Source organism: Corvus cornix, chromosome 2 (genome assembly GCF_000738735.6).
Source record: "Corvus cornix cornix isolate S_Up_H32 chromosome 2, ASM73873v5, whole genome shotgun sequence".
Classification (NCBI taxonomy): domain Eukaryota; kingdom Metazoa; phylum Chordata; class Aves; order Passeriformes; family Corvidae; genus Corvus; species Corvus cornix.
The window spans coordinates 14,417,222-14,438,892 of record NC_046333.1 but is presented as its reverse complement, the minus strand read 5'-3'; the positions used below and the strand labels follow the sequence as shown (position 1 = coordinate 14,438,892).

Here is a 21,671-nt window from a genome sequence, read left to right as displayed (position 1 = left end):
CCACAGTAACCGAGAAAGAACCACAAAATAGCATCTATGCATGCTGCCTATAGCATGTCTATTCTATCTTAAATGAAAGAACTGGTGAAGGGACTAAGGCAGCGTGTCACATGGTCTAGAAACTTACTTAAAAAAAGGGGAGAGAAAGAGCGTATGCCACAATATTCAAAGAACAATAATGAATGGGCACATCACCAATTCCCCCAGAAGCTCAGCACAGCTATCCACCCTCAAAAGCCAAAACTAAATCTGAGTATCTCTCCTCTTCCAACAATATTCCTTAAACATAACCCAGTTACAGGTTTCACACAGAAAATTATTGCATTATGTCCATTGGTATGTGTTACAAAACGGGTGTCAGAACATGTTCCAAAAGTCCCTTATGTCCTACATGGACTGCAGAACAATTAAAAAGCTTGGTACTATCTATTCAACATAAAATGCTGTGTTTGCTGTAGATGCCAACTGTGTAAGTAACAGGACACCCACATACACACAAAAAGTCTTACCCCAGTTTTCTGTGTGGACTTCCTTCACTCAGACAAGCATGAACATCTACTGTAATTAAATGTTTAACAGAAATGCCCCTGCTTGTTGGCAGGTCCTTCTCAAAGTTTGAGGACGAAAGACCCCTTATGAAGAGCAGAAACAAGGAGGTAACAGCCTGCCAGAAATGAGGTGGTGGTGTGTGGGAAGGGGGTCAAATATACTGATATTTGAAGTAGACTCCATCTCCCAAGGCCTGCTGCCACACTTATATCAATCCAGACAGGGTCTGCTAAAGATGCACTGATCATAAAGATTGCATCTGGTCTTCCCAGGGACGGCACTGCCTTCAAAGTGGAGTCATTCTGACTACGAGCAGCACTGCTGGATTAACACCATAAAACCTTTTTGGCATTCTGGGCTCCAGGAATGAGATAAGACTCTCAGAAGTAAGAGAAATGAGTGAGAGCAGCTGTAAGTGAACCAGAGCCTGCAATAAAAATAGGAAGCAGAGTTCTTTGTCACATCCCTGCCCATCATGCAGACCGCCTGGGCTGACTGGTACCACACCGGGGAGCGGGAAAACACAGTCATCCTTCTCACTTCTCCCATGATTGTAAGACTCACTAAAAGTACAATGAACTGATGTAATTGAGTTCTTTCTGCCATGCAACACCGTTTTTCACTGCTGACAAGAAAAACTGAAAATCACCTCAAGCCCTAGATATCAGAGATTCATTACAATTCATCAGTAAAATGAAGGACTTATTAAACTGCCCTAAAAAGAAAATACTGCCCCTAAACAAAAGACAGGAAGGAAAAAGGAGGTCAGATTCAGATATCTGGCACTAACCCACTCTGAAACTTACTCCTGATGATCCAAGTGAAAGAGGCCACACTAGCACACACATTCCCCTGTGCACTGCATGCTCCAGATTACAAAGCACGTTCCAAAATACTGGGGGGTAAGATGTAATCTAAATTAATTTTAAAAACCCCAAATAATTTCTGTGATTTTTTTTTCACTGAAGTAGCATTTACAAAGTCTTCTGACAAATGTAAAACTGTGACTAAATGTAGAGAGTATGTTTAAATGGACTAATTATATACAGATGCTTTTGTTGCCAGGAATCTATTTTGTAAAACACACTAGAATTTAAAATTATGTTAAAAGCTTTCATGTAAGAAGACTTGCATTAAGAAAAACACAATAAATTACCAGCGCTTTGTACACAGGAATGCATTATGGTACTCTTGACATACAGTGTGAGGGAGTTCTGGAAACACTGTCAAACTTCATTAAGAAGAATGTTATGCTTACTCAATATTACTAAAACATTCCAGGCTTTTTTGAGTGTCCTATGCAATAAAGCAAACCTATTAGCAGTACATTATGGCTGAGATGGCAAGAATTTGCTAATAGTTTCATGCTGATTAAGCAACAGGCAGTAAGCGGTGCCCTGTGCCCGCCACAGCAAGCACAGCCCTCCCCCATGCTGCTGAATTATAATTCCGTGCTCAGCATTCAGCGGATCAGCTGGAGCCACCAGCCTTTAGAGAACATTCTCATTGAAACTACAAGTATAATAAAGTATGGCAGCACTATCTGCCAAGCTGTCAGGAAAAAAAAAATGCTTTAAAGGACGTATATGTACGCTAGAGTATATAGTAATGCTCAGCACATGAAGCTGTTCTTGCAAGCTGACAGAAAGCAGGTGTTCATCTGCAGAAAACAGAGGTGGAATGGAAGCTGAACTTGCTGGGAGCATTCAAGAGAAATATACACTAGGATAAAGGGCATGTTATTTTTCTACAATGGTCATGAGTAAATGGCACACCTTCAGATGCCTGTTGCATTTATTTGATGATTTAGATAAAGCAGAATATCACAAACAAGTGACATTTAAAGCATTGCTATTTCTGGAAAAACAATAATTTTTCCATTAATAAAACAGCCAGAAAAATTAACGTATTTAGAATTACTGGATACAAGAATACTTTGCCATTGATTTCTACGTTGTTTTCCACGGAGATTTCCGTTCAGCTCCTATACAAAGGTGAATTATGTAACTGCAGGCATTGTAGGAGCTCCAGGTTCCAGGTCCCACGAGGATCTGTAGAGTAACAGTGCTGAAAACGGATCAGTCCACTGCCCAGAGAGCCTTCTGCAACACTGCTGTCAGTACAGCTTATTCTGCTCGATGAATGTTATGATTCTGCTGTTCAGTCACACCAGTTACATAGTACAACAGGTATATTAAAGATATAAACCTTGTTGGGAAATTGAAGTCGATATAAATAAAGCCTGAATAGGCTTTAGGCTAATATTGCTGCAAATGCTTTTGTCTCCACAAGAGCAGTAATTGAGTGTGGAGAGTGATTAGCTGTATCTTCTAAATAACACTTACTGGAAGTGTTATAGCTGTGCATTTCAGATTGCCCTTGAAATGGGGGATTAGAGGATGGGCAAACAATCTGGCACAGCAACAGTACAGCAATCATAACAAAACCTCCAGTGAAGCCTCAAGCTTCAAGATGAGCCTTGCAGCCATAAATCCCCTCAGAGGAATGCAGGGAGATGTTAAACTGCTAAACTCTGCTAAGAACACATACTTTTCATTCTAGCATATAGATTCATCTATTTTGAGCAGAAACTGAAGTTTTATGCCCCCTTTTGCCACAGCAGTATAGAGCTTGTAATGGTTGGCATACCATGACAAAATGCATCTAGTAGCTTCAAGAAGTTAAAAGTATCAATTTAAAAAAAAAAAATCACTTGTAAATCATCCCTTTATTGAGATTCTTAGCATAATGCATAAATATGAGAAGATCCTTCAATATGAAGAATATTCAGACCAAGAAGCTGTTTGATATGCTTTTTGATTGCTTGTTTCCATAGGCTTCTTTCTCCACATAAGCCTCCCTCAAGAAAGACTGAAGCTTAGAGATGATACAAAAGCCATTTTCCCCACACTATTCATAATTTTTAACATATTTAAACAATTTCAGCTAACAAATAATCTTTTAAATTGTTAAATTAAAATTAAGACATCATGTTCCCACTTACTCATTTATCTTATTATTAAAATAAATAATCTAAAATTTCATTTTTTTAAAAATCAAAATTCATTTTCACCTGGCAGATTTCAAGCAACAGTCAACACATTAGACTTTCCTATCTTTAAAACCCACTAGTCTCTGTATTAGATTATCTTTTCTTAAATCTGTATTCAGATCGAGTATCCTCTCACATGTTTACTGTGTAACGCTGAATATAATTAGTGGGTTCTATGACAGACAGCAAGACTTTTTTTACGAGGTGCAAGACAAAGTCACTGTATAACAACTCAGAGAAGAGATTACAATTTCATTTTCAAAGGAGTCTTTGGTATTTTAGGACACTGCATTACTTTGGAATCCTCCGTCCCCCACTATATTGGAGCAGGACATTCACTGGCCTGCCTGAAGCAAACAAGCCTTAAGGTAAAAAGCAATAGATGGAGAAAATGCTTGACATTAAAATGAATATATTTCTTGTTTTTCCAATACTTTATATGTATTTTGTGTTTTAAACTCCTCTGACCAGGAAAAATACTTCAGATTTTGGCACTTATGGAAATAAAGTTCACAACTCCACTAGAGAAGTGTTTTAAAATTAAATTCCCATTGTCAGTTGGGCTCTTAACAGGCTCTTTATGTATTGTCACCTCTAGTATGCATAATTACTCAGCTGTTTAGTTTGCATGTTGAAGTTTCTAAATAAACAATAAAAATCCCACATTTATCAGCATCCTTCATTTATATTGGAGGAGAGAGAGATATAAAGAATTAAGACAAAATGCCACAAGTCCTTCTAAATTCCCAAGACACTGCCTCTATTCTCAAGACAATATACATGCTACAGCACGCAAGCAAAACTCTAAGTTTTGTTAGTGCTGCTTGAACCCCCTCAATCTCATGTATTTTAATGACTTAGGACAAAGAACACCTCCTATTACACCATGTGTAACATTTTTTCTGGTAATGAAGGATAAACTAGAAAGCCAAGTCTCATGCCAGAGGAGACATAGAGAGAAGATTAGGTCAAGACTTCAGTTTAAAATTTTGCCTTAAAAGATGTAATAGGATGAATAAAATAAGTGTTATCAGTTAGCATATTTATATATTATTATGAGGTGTTTCAAATTTTGAGCAGAGAACGAATATTTCCCTCAGTTTAAGACCACACAAAAAGAAGCCTGTACATAATTATGCCATGGTGCTGCTAAGATATTTTCAATTTTCAACTTTGAACTGAGCTAGAACAGGCTATGTTCACTCGAGTTTTAACACTGTTCTGCAAAAGTATACTGAATAGCAGGAGAAATATTTTTAGAAGTATATTCAACCCACTGTGCCTAACTTAAAAGAAGTTAGAGATTTTTTTAAGATCACTTTTGAGGGCTTTTTAAAATGCTAAAGGCAAGTACACAATTGTATAGTTAAAGACTTTTCTCAAAATCGCAGAAATAGTCAGCTGCTTACAGCAGAATTAAGCAAAGCAATAAAATTCTCACGGGAATCTCAACCAGGTTGCATCTTTTTTCCTCCCTACAACTACTGAAAATAGAAGTATTTGTTCTTTGACTGTATTTCTTCATCTGTTTCTCTCTACTTGCAGACAGTTTGTTGGCACTCAGTGTAAGGACCGAAAGCATTAAACACTCAGCCATGCATTTCTGCAGTTTTTCTTCCCCTTTATTTTCCTTACACTAGCAAGAATGTCTTTCATTTTCAATAACAGCTATTTCTGCAAATCAGTATCCAGAAAATGAAGTATACCTTTGTCATTGAATTTTGTGTTTCAGCATTAAAACGTTAATCTGCAACTACCACTTTACTTCAATGAAATTAGATATTAAACCAGCAATTTTTGTTTCAGATGGCAGTTAAGAAGATATAAAAAGATTCAGTATTTGTGGAATTTTATTTACTTTGTAATTCTGAGGCTGCACTCAAGCAGATCCAACCATACCAAAGACAACATAAAAGGTTGGCTCAGGGCTCAAATCACCATTTAACATAAAATTCTCTGAGAAGCAAACCAGCAGTTTATGGACAGACAGCGATGATGCGAGAGAAGGATAAGTACACAGAATTCCTGAGACCATCTATGGACACAGAATTTAAATACAGCTCTTCCATCTACTTTCCTCAGAAAATTGACTGCAGAGAAAGAATTTTTCAGTGTAGTATCATCCTACCACAACATTCACTTCAATTGTTTTAATAAACAGCACACCAAAGACCTGCAGCAGCTGGAAAGAGCTCTTTTACAGCCTTCCCAAATGCTGTACAGGGTATCATCACACCTTAAGTTTGGACACAATCTGCTGAGGCTTTAAAGATTGACAAAACAAGAGAAGAAGAATAAGAGAGTTTAGAGCTAGATTTTTAGCACAGCATTTGGGATTTGGATTTTTCTGTTTTTCCATAAAAACAAACAAACAAAACCACAAGCCCAAGCATGTATCTAAGTTTTGATCAACTGACTGTGACAGCAGCAAAAAGGGATGCAATACAGTTTTTACATATATAATTAACTGAAAAGTAAACAAAACTTGAAAGTAAAATTTACACCTTGGTGCATCACAACCCACAACCTGCTGATTTTATCTAGAAAAATGTAATTTCTAGTGTGTAATGTGAGTTTTGGTGCATGCTGTCCCACCTGCCTTTTCTTTTGAATTAGTGCCAAGTGCCAGCCTCAGCAGGGTGACAACAGAACCTTTAGGGATGCCAACCTGTGGGTTGGCATGTTCCATGTTCCTGCTATGGGAACAAGTGCTCCCAACCTTGTGAAACACCAAGACAGGCATCTCTTTGAGACTGAGGCATGGAAGAATAAAAAGAAAAACTATCTCAAGTTTAACTTCCCTCACTCTGTATGTCTCCTCAGGCAGTCACATAAGCGTAACCCTTCAGGCTGGCAAAGGCAAGAGGAAGGAAAGCAAGTGAAGCTGAAGGCTGTAGCTTTTACTGAGGAGGCTGCAGTGGGTGACTGATGAGGAGCTGCCATAGGCACAAGAGAGCAGATGAGCTCAGCGAGTGGATGAACGATGAGCAGAGGGTCAGAGGGAGAGCGCTGTGTGACCACTGGGCCACTGACAGGGCCACGCTGCCTCTTCTCAAGCTCCAGCTCCCTGCCTAAAGCAAGGCAGCCACAGAGCCTGGCTGTGAAAAGCCCTCTGGGAGGAAGCGCTGCAGTCCTCTGGCATACTCTGTGGTGCTCGTGCCCATGAGCTAACACATACTACAGCAGGAAAAGCACAAAGCCTCAGGGAAGTATGAAAATGCCATTACAAGTTAGATTGCAGCACCCAGGAGGGATGATCAGTACAAAGTCACAGCCAGGACAAATGGACTTATCTGGATAACAGAAAAAAGACAGTACTGATGAGTACATCTCATGAAGTTTTTGTGAGGAAGCTTAAAGTTGGTAGTCACACTGTATGAGATGCAAATCAAGATCAAGAAACAGAACAGTTGCCCCTGGTTTTCTTTTATATCCCATATATACAGAGAATAAAACTATATACTTATATATCCACACACATACATAGTCCCCTGTGCCTAAAGCACAATACAGTTATGCATGACAAACATCTATTAGCTTTTCCAACTGGATGCAGATAACCAAGAACTGATATGGATAGTGCCAAGCACATTGATAGAAGTTCAGTGGTGAGGTTGGGGGGAGGAGGGAGCACCTGTATTCAATTTCAGCAGGAAAAGCAAAGTCACTCAAGAACCTCATTTACTGTTACAACACTTTACTGCAGGATAAACCTTCTTCTAAATACTTAAAAGACAAACAATAGTTATGTGCAACACTGTAACATTTCTGTTGTATCATTAATCATTTCTAAACAATATCCCAGTGATCTTTCAAGCTCTCTAGAAAACAAACGTCCATGCAATATTACTAGACACATCAACCAACCAGTTGAGAGTCCAGAAAGTTTGTTAATTGTATTTTTGTTTCTATCAGACATAACATTTTATTACAGTATTACATAAGGACACTTGTTCCATGAGTCCCATCACATCAGTGACACTAAAAAGACAAATGTGTCCTCGAGTCCATCAGATCTGCTGACTTTGCACTAGACTGTGACTATTCAGGTTGCCATAAAGGAGTTACTTACAGGCTATTGACACACTCGTCACAACACTGCTTAGGCCAGCACCACCACCTCCCTGCAGCACTGGAAATAAATATTTGCAGAGCCAGGTGGTGACTAGAGCAAAGTGATTCAGCTGAACAATAACCCACAAAAGCAAAAGATGGCAACTGTGTACACTACACACTACCAGAAAACACACATAAAACTCTGCTCCTCAGCACTGCATTTAAACAAAATAGAGGGAAGTTATTTCATTTAACTAGATGATCTGAAGATCATCCAGAAGCCTTAGGCGAACCATTTTAAAAGGTTCATATTGAAATTCAAAATGTAACATGTAATTCCAGATTTAAAATAGGAGTCTAAGTTTCTAATCATGATTTTGATTACAAGCAGAAGTTGAAGCCAGATAATGTAACATCAAAACTCAACATAAGTAATAACCTAAATTCATTCAGACAGCTCCTCAACTTCTAGCTTTCATTCACAAAACTTACTGGAATGAATTAAAATACAGACTCCAAACACCCATGACAGTCTTCACAGCATCATTGTACACAAGCTCCAAATCTCTGCCAAAAGAGTTTACAAAGACAGGACAAGCAGATACAAACTATCAAAAGATGGGGGGGAGGGGGAATATACCAAAATTAAGGCTGCTTTACTTCTCAACAATCCCTCAGACATTTCAGCAACAAACAACCTTGAAGTCAGGAGTCCTGTGCATGCAACACTAAGTGCACCCACTCTCATGTAAGATTTCTGCAAAGCCTTCATGGAACTGTTCCATGTCTCTGCTTGTGCTCTTCTACACTGTTTTCAGCACTATTACACTTCCTTTTCAACGAGAGAGAGGTCGGCAACTGCCTGTTATTTAGAACACAGAAACACCATCAAATTTGCATTCTGCATTTTTGTTTTGCACCATTTCCTACTACGGACACTCTCTATGCTTGTTTGAATGCCTCTCTGCACTAACCTAGCACTTTCACATCTACCAGAATAGAACCATAATCTATTAGAAATCTACTGTCTTTCCCAAGAACTAGGTCAGAAGTCCTATTAAGACAGGCTAAATCCAAAATTGATACACGTAATCTAACAGTACATTGTCCAGTTACTCACAATCACAGAAGTCATTTGAAAATCCTCAGTTCTTATTATCCTGAAAGACTGGTTTGTCCAAAATTATTGTCCTTAGCTTTATAACAAACTCCACATAAATGCAAAACCTACTTCTCTCTATCGTTTTTAAATCAAACATACCTAGCAAGGCATGTCAGAGACATATCAGCTGCTTGGGTGCTAGATATGCACAGATTTTGCTTTCTTTTTTTTAAGCACAAATGTCTACTATTCCAGAGAGCTGCCTAAAAAAAAGGGAAAAAGTGTTTTGCATTTTATTCTACAGAGTCATACGTTCCCTGCCATTTTGTCATACTGCTGTGAAACAAATGATACTTTCTTTAGGATTCTACAGAATAACAGCACCTTTGTTCTATAGGCAAGCACTGCAATATCGAACAACTGCCTAAATTGTAACCAGGTAAAGACATAGCAAAAGCAATTGTTTGTACCCAGAGTTATGTGAGAGAACAAGATATGATCAACTATTCTCAAAACAGTCTCAAGCAGAGTTTTACCTATTACAGTCTTTTCTATGTCCCTACTTCAAATGACAGAAGCACTGCCAAAGAGAAAAAGCAAGTCCCAGTATCTCCAGCTGCTTTCAACTTCGGCAGCAGTGAGACAAAACACCCATTCCTTTTCCTACGGCTGCTTTCCTATTTAAGCATTTACTCCATCATCCCTAAAGGTTCTGTCATCACCCTGCTGAGGCTGGCACTTGGCACTAATTCAAAAGAAAAGGCAGGTGGGACGGCATGCACCAAAACTCACATTACACACTAGAAATTACACTTTTCTAGATAAAAACAGAAAAATCAATTCCATATTATGACTGTTATTCCTTAAGTAGTGCAGCTTGAGCTTTGTTTGAGCTAGTAAGTAATTCCACCAGGATTAAAGGCACAGGTTTATTCATGTAAGTCAGTGCACTGGAAGTTCCATTTCATCGTTTTCTGCATGATATTAAGGTAAATACGGGTGCAAGAGTCAAAAGACTGTGTTGGCACTTGCAGAATTTTAACAGTGCACTAGATGTTCGTTTCAATTCTGAAAGCAGAACATGAAACTGCATGTACCAAGGAGATCTGTAGCTTAGTCAGCTGAGCATTCAAACACCAGTATTAGAACAAGCCAGTCAACTAAAACCAACTTGTCTCATAGGTCATGATTTTCTGACAACTGCCTCACAGAGATAACACTTGTGCTTGCTGTTTATTTTTTTAAGGAAGGTCAATCTGATTTGCAGCAGGGATGTTCAGAGGAACAAATGGGATATCGGCTGTAGGCAGTATTAGTGACACACAGGGGCTTCTCATTTTAGGGTACCTAAATCCAGAATCAGTCACCTGGACCAAGAAGGAGAACTATCTGCTACCTGACTTACATACTAAAACTACAGAGACCAAGCTGGTCACAAACAGCACCACTGTAAAGTGAAACCACCCAGACCTGTTGACGCTGTGTAGGAAACCCCCCCCACCCCCACATATACAAAACCAGCCAGGGAAAGTATTCCCTAATATTATCTGTCCAGAACCTTTGAGTTTTTAGTGTAATTTAGCAAACATTTCAAGCTGTTTACGAAGTTCCAGCAGCAGCTACTGAAATTACAAAAAAAAAAAATTAAATTAATGTTTTATAAAACTCCTTAAATTATAAAGCTTTTAGTCCCTTGTCATTGAAAGCTATTCTTCGCCTCATTATAATGGGCGTATTTCAGCATTTAACATCATTAGAATAACAAATGCTGTTTTTAAGAAGTTAAGAGATTAAAGGATGGTACTTAAAACATAATTCAAACTATTACATTATACATATCATCATGAACATGTTCAGTTTTATTAAGAAAAAAATCTTGCATGCTTCCTTCATACTGTCGAATTACTCATCTCTTGGACAAATGAATGAAATAAAATAAACAGCATGAAATTTCTTTTCACAGAAGCAAACTAATTCTGTGCCCCACAAAACAGTGATAGCCATTTATTTCAGAGGTTTAATGTTTGACCAGCAAGGCAGTCTAACACCAATGATTTGCCACCAGTGACAGAGCCAAGAATGCCCAGATCTCCAGAAGATGCGATCTGACATCTACAGAAACACAAAATATTGTTTTCCTGATTAAAAAGTTACTGCAATCCCACAGAAATTGCAAAGGCAAGACAGAAAGAGCTCTTCAAGATCTTTACTACTCAGAATTAATCAAAGCAAAACAGCCATCCTAGTGATAATCCCCTTTAGTGCTTCACAGTTTATGCAATAGTCAATTACTAAAGAGGATGAAAGACAGAACAATCTTTGCAAATAGGTCACTGTCTATATTTATAATGATTAAAACCAGCTTGCTGCTAAAAGTAACTTTTAATAAGCATAAAAAGTAACATTAAGACAGCGCCATGTATTTACTCTTAAATACATTCTATGTCTCCTATGACAAAAGAGGAGGTAACATGCATCAGAAACAAAGTTACTTCCCATAGGTCGTGAATTAGCATTGCCAAAAGCAGATTTTAGTTTCAGTCTGTAATGATTTTATTCCAAAGTATCATCCTCAAAGATAACACCTAAACATTCTTGACATGATCTCTGAACTTACCCAACTCTCTCTCTCCCTGTCTGCATACCTTCTGTCTCAAAACTTGTTAGTAGATTTTACCAGCAAACATTGCCCAAGGTGCTTTTTGAAGACCACTTTTAATATCGTCTTCTTCTGCTTCAGCTTTTCTTGCCTGTTTAGGCATGCCTGAACATGAAATTCCTGTTTCTTTTTTTTTTTATATACTTTAGAAAAATTACTCAGGTCTCTTGTTTCTGCTGCATACTGCTCAGACATCCCATCTGCTTCTTTCAAGTACTGTCCATATCTGCTAAAGAATGACTCTTTCAGAACTTTCCATATCCTTGCCCTTTCCCTGGGACCACGGCATCACACCTGACACCATTTTCATAAAATTTCATTGAACTTCATTGATTGTCAGAGCTTTTAGTGCCACCATATTCTCAGTGTGAATGCACCCAGCTGTGCATTCACTCAAACCATTTCATCCAGTTCCAATTCTACCTGCAGTTACTGTCTACACCAGAGATTTAAATCTGGTTAAATTGAAGCTTGTTTCCTCTCAAGCCCTACTTCCTCTAATTACCTCTAGCCTTCCTACAGTTCAAGTCTATAAACTAACATATGGTTTGTACAATGCCTTATCCACCAGAGTGGCAACTAATAGTTTTAATTTCTTCGCATAAAATGCCAGGAATGCTCATAATCCAGTCCTGACATTTCTCTTGACCAGACCCTTCACTACATCATCATCAGCAAATATTTCTGGTCACACTGCCGCGTCTCTGTCCTTTACTTCACATATTTCATCTGCTAAAAAATCCCTTCTTTATGCACTACTTTGGAGGCTCTGGATCTTCCAGTATTTCCACAGCCAGCAAGCCTATGACTTCAAGACTGTACAGTTGCAGAACCTGCACTTCATTACCAGAAAGGATGAGGAGGATAATCTTCAGGGAATAATGTAACCACTTCTTAGAAGGATCTCACAAGAGAAGCATTCCTCTGTATCTCATATACTTGTACTCAAGGACAGTAAAAACACACTGAAGGTCAGGCTAAAACTGAATACCATCACCTCAACACCACCAAAAAGTTACTTACATGATGGTATTTTTAAGGTAATTCTAGCTTCTAATCTTACAAATTTAAGAGAAAATACCTGTAGTTTAGAGTTTATTATAATGCAGACTGCATAAAACTGAACTCCACAGCAGGCAGAGGAGGGAGAAGCAGTCAGTCTTGTGAAGTGAAATCCTGTTTGTGCGTGAAAGCCAGGAACTTGATGTTCTCACTACAGACTAAGAGCAATAAAAACAGCTTTCTGAGCCATTAATTTCTGCACAGCTGATTTCTACTAAACAATGCTCATTATTGAAAGAATTCTAAAAAAACTGCAGGCTGTTCCAGTGAGAAGGCTGGCACTCTGAACATCTACACTGAGCTAACGGTGACATCAGTTCTACCACTGCTTTAATCCCCACGGCTACTAAATGTCAAACATTTTCATTGTATTTAAAGAGCTTGCGATTACACGTGATGAGATTAAGTTACAAAATAATGCAAACTGCAAGGCACAGTGAACACCCACACTCTTGTTGCCCAAGAATTCTGATACTGGCAAGTTCTTCAGTAACATCAGTCAGAAACTGAGAAGCATTTTCCACAGTCAAAATGTGGCATTTTTAGCATTCGTTATTTTTAAACACTGTGAAAACTCCCCCCTTCAGACCTCCCATAACACAGGGTCTGCAATACATGCATTGCTGCCCCGCTCAAATACAAATTTATAAATTGGCTGTAGCATTGAATAAAGTATAGTGGGGTGGATTGGGAGAGGGGGGAATGGTGAAAAGATTAAGTGTCACTGCATCAAGAGGCACAAAGTCCAGTGGAAACTGAGCTGCAGGCCATATATTTATTATTGACAAAAGACACCCATGTAATATTAATTCCATCTGCTTTACAGAAGGAAATGCATCAAATTATAGTCAACACAGAAGAAGGAACTGTCCTAACATGTAATATAATTTTTAATGTGGTAAGCTCTTTACAGTATGATATACTATCTAAACATTCCTTATTATTTTCATAATTTGTTTGGCAATTAATTAATATGGCAGTCAACAGGCCAACACATGCTTCTAAAATAAATATCTAATAATCATTTTATTGTGCCAAGTTCTAAGCTGTTCATATCAACTGCGCTGAGCTAGGGCAGTGCTGTAAAGAAAGTGCAACAAGGCTCATGGATTCTCACACTGCATAAGCAAGACATCACTGAAGAAATTAAATTCAGTAATCCTATTATTATTTGGGGGAGGGCTGATGAAGTTAAAACTAACATAAAACATACAAATATTAGAGACATGATGTGCCATAACTAGAGAAACTCTGAATATCAAGAATGAGGCCAAGAATACAGTAGGATACGGAAAAGCTACTGATTCAGAGTATTTCAATAAATATATATACATACAGTTCAAGACTCTGTAATTCACCTAATCAATCTTGTATCTTTAAGATCTTCCCACACTGACTCATTCCTAAGCAGCTTTGTCTTCATTGTTTCTTACTAGCAAAGTACCGATTCACAGCTCTCAGTGCTAAGACTTTTCACGTCTAAAGTTAGCATCAAGTTTGATTTGAGATCCTCTGGTACTCTGAACACGTGCTGGCAAGTGGGATTTACCATAACAATCAGTTTTTATCCAAGCAAAAACACTTTCACACTACAGATTAAGTTCAAGAGTAGGGAGCTTTTAACAGAATTTAAAATAATTTAACATGTCCCTACGGAAAGACGGGGGAGGCAAGTGTGAGGTGGGGGAATTATCTACATATACACACATTTATAAATATATGTGTAAGCACACATACATCACCGGTTTAAGAGCAAACCTGGATTACAATAGACTAATTAACTTGGTTACCCGTACCAGAAGTGACCTGATTAAGTCAGAGTTCTAATCTTTTGATGGGGGTGGGGGACGCCTGTTTAAAAAAAAATTAAAAAGTGAGAGAAACTGCTTTATTAAGGACAAAGGCCGTCAATGCTCAGTTTTAGCCTGAAGTAGGAGTACATCATTCCTGAGATTCTTCCATACTAATTAACAAACTCACATGTTTTGAGTTTTAATCCAGAGTAAAGTTGTGAGAAGCGGAATTGGCAGGGCTGACTCATTAAAACAGTCTACAAATAAAATGATCAAGCCAGAAACTAAACTCCATGTAAATCTTAAGTGTAATTAAACCCACTAAGACATTAATTTACAGTTCTTATGCTATCTATACACAGGGAAAACTGACAGTAACTAGCACTATTATTTCAATAAGCCAAGTAGCGAGGAGTTACATCAGCAGGCTCCCTTCCTCTGAAAGAAAATATAACCCAAAATCAGTGTCATATTAAACCAATCTTAATACAGAAACACTACTGTTCTTTCTTTAACTTTAAACCACAGGCTAATGTACCTGGAATTAATTCCCACAGGACAGTAATTCTGCAAGGACTAGACACATCAACTGTTTCGATTTCAGTAACAATTTCATTCTGAGAGAAGACATTTTTACTTAAACAATCAGAATTTTTTGGGGAATAAATCTCAAAACAGTAGCAGACAATTACGGCAATAACAAAACAAACCAGACATGGGGCCATTTTTTAGCTTACCTGCACTTGTTCTGTGGAACTACTACTGAGTTCATCTCCAGACTCAGAATCTTGGTGAATTTTTTCTGAGCCTTCTCCGGCTGAATCACAAGATTGTTCATGCAAAAAGCTAGTCTTCTCTATTTCCAAGAACTCTGGGCATGGGAAATGACCCATGGAAATGGTTCTAAACTGATTGGAAACCTTGGGAGATTGCAACTCATTGTTAAGTTTTCCATTGTTTTGGGTAAGGTCCAGACTCAAACCAAAAGTTTGACAGGGGCTATTGTTCGGTCCCAGATTTTGATTGGCATCTCGAACTAAGCAAGACACTTGAACTGGAGAAGATTTCCCAAAACTAGAAAGCTCTGGTGACTTATTCACATTTTCTGTGGATCTCTGTAATCCATGTGTCAACTTCAAGGTGTTATTTGGCAGCATGCTTGCCTGCTTCACAGGTGGCATCAGTGCTTTCCGGGGTATTTCCTTCACATACTGTGCTGGCACATAAAAGGGTTTGGAATTTTCGTCTCTTTTGACTTGCCACCAATCATCATTAGTCTTTTTCACTAAGATGTATTTTTCCCCTTGCTTGATCACAATTTTCTTGTCCTTGGCCTCATACTCATAGTCATACTCCACTTGAATGTAAAATTGTCCTGGAAGCATCTTCCCACCCTTATCAGCCATTTCTATCTGGAAAGATTTCACCTTTTCAGACAAAAGGTAAGCGACATTCTGTTTCGGTGTTATTTTCCTGTTAATATTCAGAGCTGTAAGAAAATAAAAAAAGTGTATGTAATAAAGTGGCTGTTTAAGAGCACTCTGGAGAAAAATAATTTTTAAAAAATCCTGCCAATTCAATTTATGTCAACCTTAGATTAATTGATGGGAAAATGCAGTATTTTCAGATATCTTTCTCAGTGCTGAAACAGAAAATCAGTAAAACAACTTAGGTCACCGACTTAACTGTCCTATTCACACAAGCCTCCTGCTATCAAGTAGTTCATTAGCTTAATTAATCAATTAGTTATTGTTTCTATTACTGAATAACATTGATTAATCATTGGGGATTTGGTGGGGGGGCTGATCTGAGTCAATCTCTTGCTTACACATAGGCTTAATTTCTTTGTGAAACTCTGTTACTACACTAGTTTTAATCAAAATAATCCAAAGAAGACTTATTTACCTCACAGAAAACCTGATCTAACCAATTGTTTAAGGGCTAGAACTGAAAATGCAACCAAAAATCTCAACAGTAACAAAACAGGACTATGAACCAAAATGGATAATGAAGGAATTACTAATACATGAAAATTCTGAAAAGTACTTTTCAGCATCTTTATAAACCAGACAACTGCCACTGCATCCACACCCACAAACTACAAATTCTCTCTATTTAATCATGTAGCATGAATGTCCAAATTCATGGGTGGGTAAACATCAGTCTTGCCAACTTGCACTGAACACAATATAGTGAACTAACATGAAAGGTAGGATTTTAAATCTTGAAAATCAAAGCATTTAAGGGCAAGATCTCCATCATTCACATAGAACGTGGGAGAATTCAAGTAAAATGCTGCCATATTTAGTCTTATAAAGATTAACAAGCACATCTTTTTATTTTTAAATGCATGTTTCACAAATGAGAAAATTTATGTAGAAACTTGCAGCTCTGCAAGTTAAGACTTTGTGATGAGATTTGTAGCCTTTACCCTGCCACAGAGTGGAACTAATGCAATTCCATGCAGGCACACACGTGCAGAGTGAACTCAGCTGCTAAATGGGACTAAGGACAGAAATAACAACAGAAGAGAACTTCTGGGGAGATCAAAAGCAGAAACCACCACGAATTGTTCCGTTTTCTTTTGCCATTTCTGGTATTTGATTTGAGCCTTGAAAAAAATACATTTGCCACATAACTCAGAGATAAAATAGAAAGTAAAAAGCTAAAGTATTACACCAAGACAGAAGTGCCCATCTTTAACCTGTGTCTCTCTCCCACAGCCCATGTTCTTTTACTTCGAAGAAGCATTTCCCAGGAAGCCACCACCATTTTCAAGGCTACAAATAGAATCACAAAGTCAGATTGACAATTTTATCAGACTTGGCAGAAGGAATGATGGTACCACATTCAACAAAGCTGACAACAGGAACACAAAGCAGTAGAAAAGAATGCCAGGATTCTGGTGTTTACTCTCTACCATAAAGCAGTGCAGTGACATTCACAGTCTATTTACAGCCTCTGTACAAAACAACTTGCTTACCTGCTACTCTACATAAATAGGTGTTTTTAAGTGCAGCTCTGCAGTTGTTTAGCAACAGCAGCAGAAGGTAAACATGAACAAATTGCAGCCATTCCCACTCTCTTCCTAGTTTTGGAAGCTCTGCCATGCAAACACTATTTTTTTCTTCTTAGCAAACCTGACTCCTTCCAACACTTCTTCAAAGCTGCTACCAACCCCTTTCATGGCTTCCAGGTCAGACACCAGAAATTGCAAGTCTTACCAAGCTGCAGTCTATCCCAAAGCTCTGTTACCTCAAAAAGCTGAAACATAAGACAAGGATCCATTCAGAGTCTCTTTCTCCCACACAGAAACCAAAGAGAGAACATAAGCCTCTGGTTTCCCACAGAGCTAACAAGTGTTTAAAAGCTTGGATTTATTCATTCCTCTCTTGATGGTTCCATATGACTATTTATTGAGAATGCATGCTTAACATTTTTTCAAGACAGAAAGGTTCAACAGGTTGTATGTTATGTTTAAAAAAACCCCAAAATTTTGAGTACAACTCAAATAAAACAGAACTGATACAAAAATAGCTCTATCCACTTTTGAAGTCAGTTTTGCAGCCTAATCCCTCTCCAAAAAACAACAACAAAAAAGAAACAACAAAAATAAGCAGCAAAATTTTTGGTCTTTCATCCAAGCTGCAAAACTATCAAGTCAATAGCAAACATTTGGTAATGTTGAACATATGATAAAAGAGAGACAGGCTGTGTTCAGCCAGAACACTAAAACAGTTTTACAAACAGATCACATCATCAGGATGGAGCAAGGCTCTAATTCTCCTCCTCAACTCAAAAAGGTAAGAAATATGTATTGTACAGGTGGGAAATTAACCCTGTAGGTCAGCAAACAACTACCATGGCCCTGATTTCACAGATTCAAATGCAATAATTTTTATTTTGCTTGAATTTTTGTAATGCAGCTCTTGTGTCACAAAAGGTAGACTGCCTGTACTCTCTGTGTAGCCCAGGGCACAGCTAATTGTAATGTCCTTTCATGAAGCTGTCTCATATAATACAGTTTAAAGAGCCAAGGGAGCCTTGGTCAAACCTCTGCTGTGAGGGGCCTACAACAATGCAGGTGTGAATGCACAATATTGACACTTGGACTACTGACTTTATTGTGCTACTAGTCAACAACTGAAGTGATATGGCTGGTCAGTCCTCATGGTATTTTTTACTCCTTACCATTTGGTAAGGAGTATTGGTATTTTTTACTCCTTACCATTTACCTCTCATGCTGGATGGCACCCACATTGGTAAAGAAGGTTGAATTAACCTAATTAGAGGATGAGAAGTACGAAAAATCATTTACTTCCACAGAGAACATCTGTAAGCTTTCATACCTTAAATAAAGTCTCAGTATCTGATGAAGAGATTAATAGCAAATGGCCTTACTAAGAAAACTTATTCATGAACACCAAAAAACAGACTCAGGCCTCACTTTCCTCCTGGTGAAGAAAACCCCAATTGCTACTGGGCAATTCATCTAAGGTGGGTCACATCCCCACGTGGACACACAAACCACCATTTCACGGAGCAGTCACGCTGTCCCACGGGAGCAGAGCCTGGCGATGCCAGGCACGGCGCCGGGTGCGGTAGCCGGTGGGAGACAGGCGAGCAGGGCTTTCACTCGACGCCCGGGCAGAGAGATCCCTCCGGACTCCGGCTGCCGATGGAACCGTTCCCATCTCTTACTCAGCCAGCTGAGTAAGGCTGGCAATCCTGGGTGTTCGCAGAGGTCAGCTCCTCCCTTCCCCCACCCCTCCGCCCGCGGGCGCGCCCCTGCCCGAGCCGGCACTGCCCGCTCGGCTGCTCCCGGCACCGGGCCGGCACCGCCCGCTCCGTACCCAGCGCTCCGGGGAGCTCTCGCCACAAGCGGATGCACACGCAGCACCAGGGGTTCGGCATGCCAACACTTGCCTCTAGCTAGATTTTATGTGCGTCCCCACAAAACGAGACGGTTTTTATCTAGACCCGATGTGACAGCTCCAGTCACCCTCAGACAGGCAGGGATCGGAGAGCTGTAGGTCTGCTCAGAGCTAAGCCTTTCCTCCAGCAACCTAAACCCTGCAGCTGCACCCTCACCTCCTTACAGCATCCAGTCTTAACTACAGAATGATGCTCTCTCGATTCATTCTCAAGTACATGCAAATGCTTGAGATGCATGGTCCTAAGACACAGAATCATAAATATGATCATATATGATACACATACAGTATGCTCATGTATTGTATGAGATATGATCACCCCTCCCTTCAGCATTATCCTAGAACTCAAGATCCCCTCCCATCTTCTCTTTTGAAATTATCAGGCACAGACCATTTACTTCTCATCTTCCAGAACCAGGTAACTGAGACTTGGGAAATCACCTAAAACACTTTTTGCTGTTTATTTTCCTCTAGGAAAAAAGAAAAAACCCTTACTGGGGATAGGGGATTGTTACTTACTTTCTAATACAAGTAGATGATAAGTTGTTAAAAATGCCACTGAGTATTAATGGATTGCCTTAAATTTCTTTGTGTCACCTTGTTCACAGTGTCCTACAAAGCAGCAGGAGTTGACTTGTGTAATCTTTTTCCATTTTCAGCATCAAACTTCACCGACTACTGAAACGAGCCCTTCTGCAGTGCTGATACAGAAATAAACTCAATTATGAAGGCTAAATTAAGATAAATTCTTAACAGTTCGGGCCAGATGAGATAGCCTGGCTACACCTCAATAGATTCCATGATTCTGCTTCTCCCTGGGCAGTTTTCTTAGAAGTTCAGGCTGTATGTGCATGACCACTGCCTGGGAGACTGGTCCCTTGTAAGACTTCAACCCTATTCATACCTTTCTTCCCAAGGGGCACCACTGCTTGTCCAGCACACCTGACTCCGCAGCCAGTATTTTCATGCAGACCAGTCCTCACCGACGCCTGTAAGAGCCACCCTCTGCAAAGTCTGCATCTAGAGCATGCAAAAGTTGCATACAGATAGAGGCAAATGGAAATAACATATATAACCGAAACACAGACAACTCAGAACCTGTATGAAAACAAGCTTAGCCCTTCACCCTTTCCTCAAAGATTACTAACACAGTTAGAAATCGAGCACTACTTTCAAGTAAACTACCTACCCGGAGCTCAAACACCTTTAAACGCTAGAGGCATAATAAGCAACCATTTAATAATTGCCCATGACTCAGTGCACTGAATAAGCGATGCATTTTAAACAAGTGTCAGGACAACTTTTCAGCGGCGCTGCAGCCCCCCCGCACCTCGGCGAGCGAGCGAGCTCCCAGCCCCGCTCGCTCCTCAGCGCGGGCTTTTGTTGAGCTGTTGACTGCGAGGGCCGCCTATAAATAGCGCGGCACGGCCACCCCGACCCACCCGGCCCAGCCACCCCGAGTTGCCGCGCTCAAGTTCACACAAGGGCGCCAGACCCCGCCGGCCCGGCGGGGGCGCCCGGGAAGGGCGGCGGGGCCGCCGCTGCCTCCCTTTGTTTCCCGCAGGTGAGCGGGCGCCGCTCGTACACGGCAGCGCGGGCGGCCCTGCCCCACCGCCCCCGGCAGCGAGGCCCGCGGCAGCGCCCAGGTGCGGAGCTGCCTCCCGGCGCCGCCAACTCGGCGCTCCCGGCGCCGCCCGCGGAACGGAGCCACCGCCACCGCCGGGGGCAGCGCGGGGCGGCGCCGCCCGGGCCCCCGGCGGGCGCGGGGAGCGCTCCGTGAGGCGCCCGGGGAGCGGGAGGAGGGAGGGCGGCGCCGGGGGGCTGCGGCCCCGTGCGCCAGTCCGGGCGCGGACGTGCCCCCACGGGGCCACCCAGCCCTGCCCGATTGTCCCGGCGGCAGCGCCGCGCTCCTCCCCGCCCGCGCCCTCCCCTCCCCGGCGGGCCGAGGGGCGCGGCGCGGCCACCCACCTGCCGCCCGGGCCCCGCTCCGGCTGCGGCGGCTCCCGCTCCGCTCCCGCCGCGGCCCCGGCGAGTGTCGGCTCCGGGGCACGGCGGCGTCACCGCGGGTCACGTGCCGGGGCGGGCCCGGGCGGGGGTGGGGCGGGGGCGGTGCCCGGGATCGCCCGGCCCCCGGTGAGGAATTGGTGATCGCACCGGCCGGTCCGTCCGTCCTGCTGTCCGTCTCACCGTGGGCTGCTTCAGTGCTCCGCTGCGGCTGCTGGAGCGATCCCATCAACTTCTAACTGACGTGGTCGTGTGAAATACCCAGACCTTTCTGTCCCTGATGAAACGAACAGAGGGAAAACAAAAACCACACACCCTCCTCGCTGCAAACAGGGATCCGTCTGACCGTTTAATAGATGATACCTGAAGAAACCACGTTTTTTAAATAGTTGCCCAAAGAGAAATAATAAGAATTAGTCCTTGACATTTATTTCGAGTTAAATTGCTTGGTATCTCTTAC

The 21,671-nt window shown here is 40.8% G+C and overlaps 1 protein-coding gene across 10 annotated transcripts in view; it reads right to left on the bottom strand.

The window, feature by feature from the left end:
• The window catches only part of ARHGAP12 (Rho GTPase activating protein 12), a 76,275-nt gene extending 55,007 nt beyond the window's left edge, over nucleotides 1–21,268 (bottom strand). Inside the window, exons 1-3 of one of the 10 annotated variants that reach the window (XM_039548422.1) lie at nucleotides 21,176–21,268; nucleotides 20,112–20,227; nucleotides 15,011–15,762 (exon numbers count right to left, since the gene is read on the bottom strand). In XM_039548422.1, the coding sequence (XP_039404356.1) occupies nucleotides 15,011–15,679 (669 nt within the window). In that variant the 5' untranslated portion in view covers nucleotides 15,680–15,762; nucleotides 20,112–20,227; nucleotides 21,176–21,268. Of the gene's footprint in view, nucleotides 1–15,010; nucleotides 15,763–17,256; nucleotides 17,475–20,111; nucleotides 20,228–21,175 lie in introns of those variants that run through there. The other 9 variants (XM_039548423.1, XM_019283190.3, XM_019283189.3 and 6 more) reach the window with 9 other exon arrangements.
• Nucleotides 21,269–21,671: the final 403 nt, after the last annotated feature.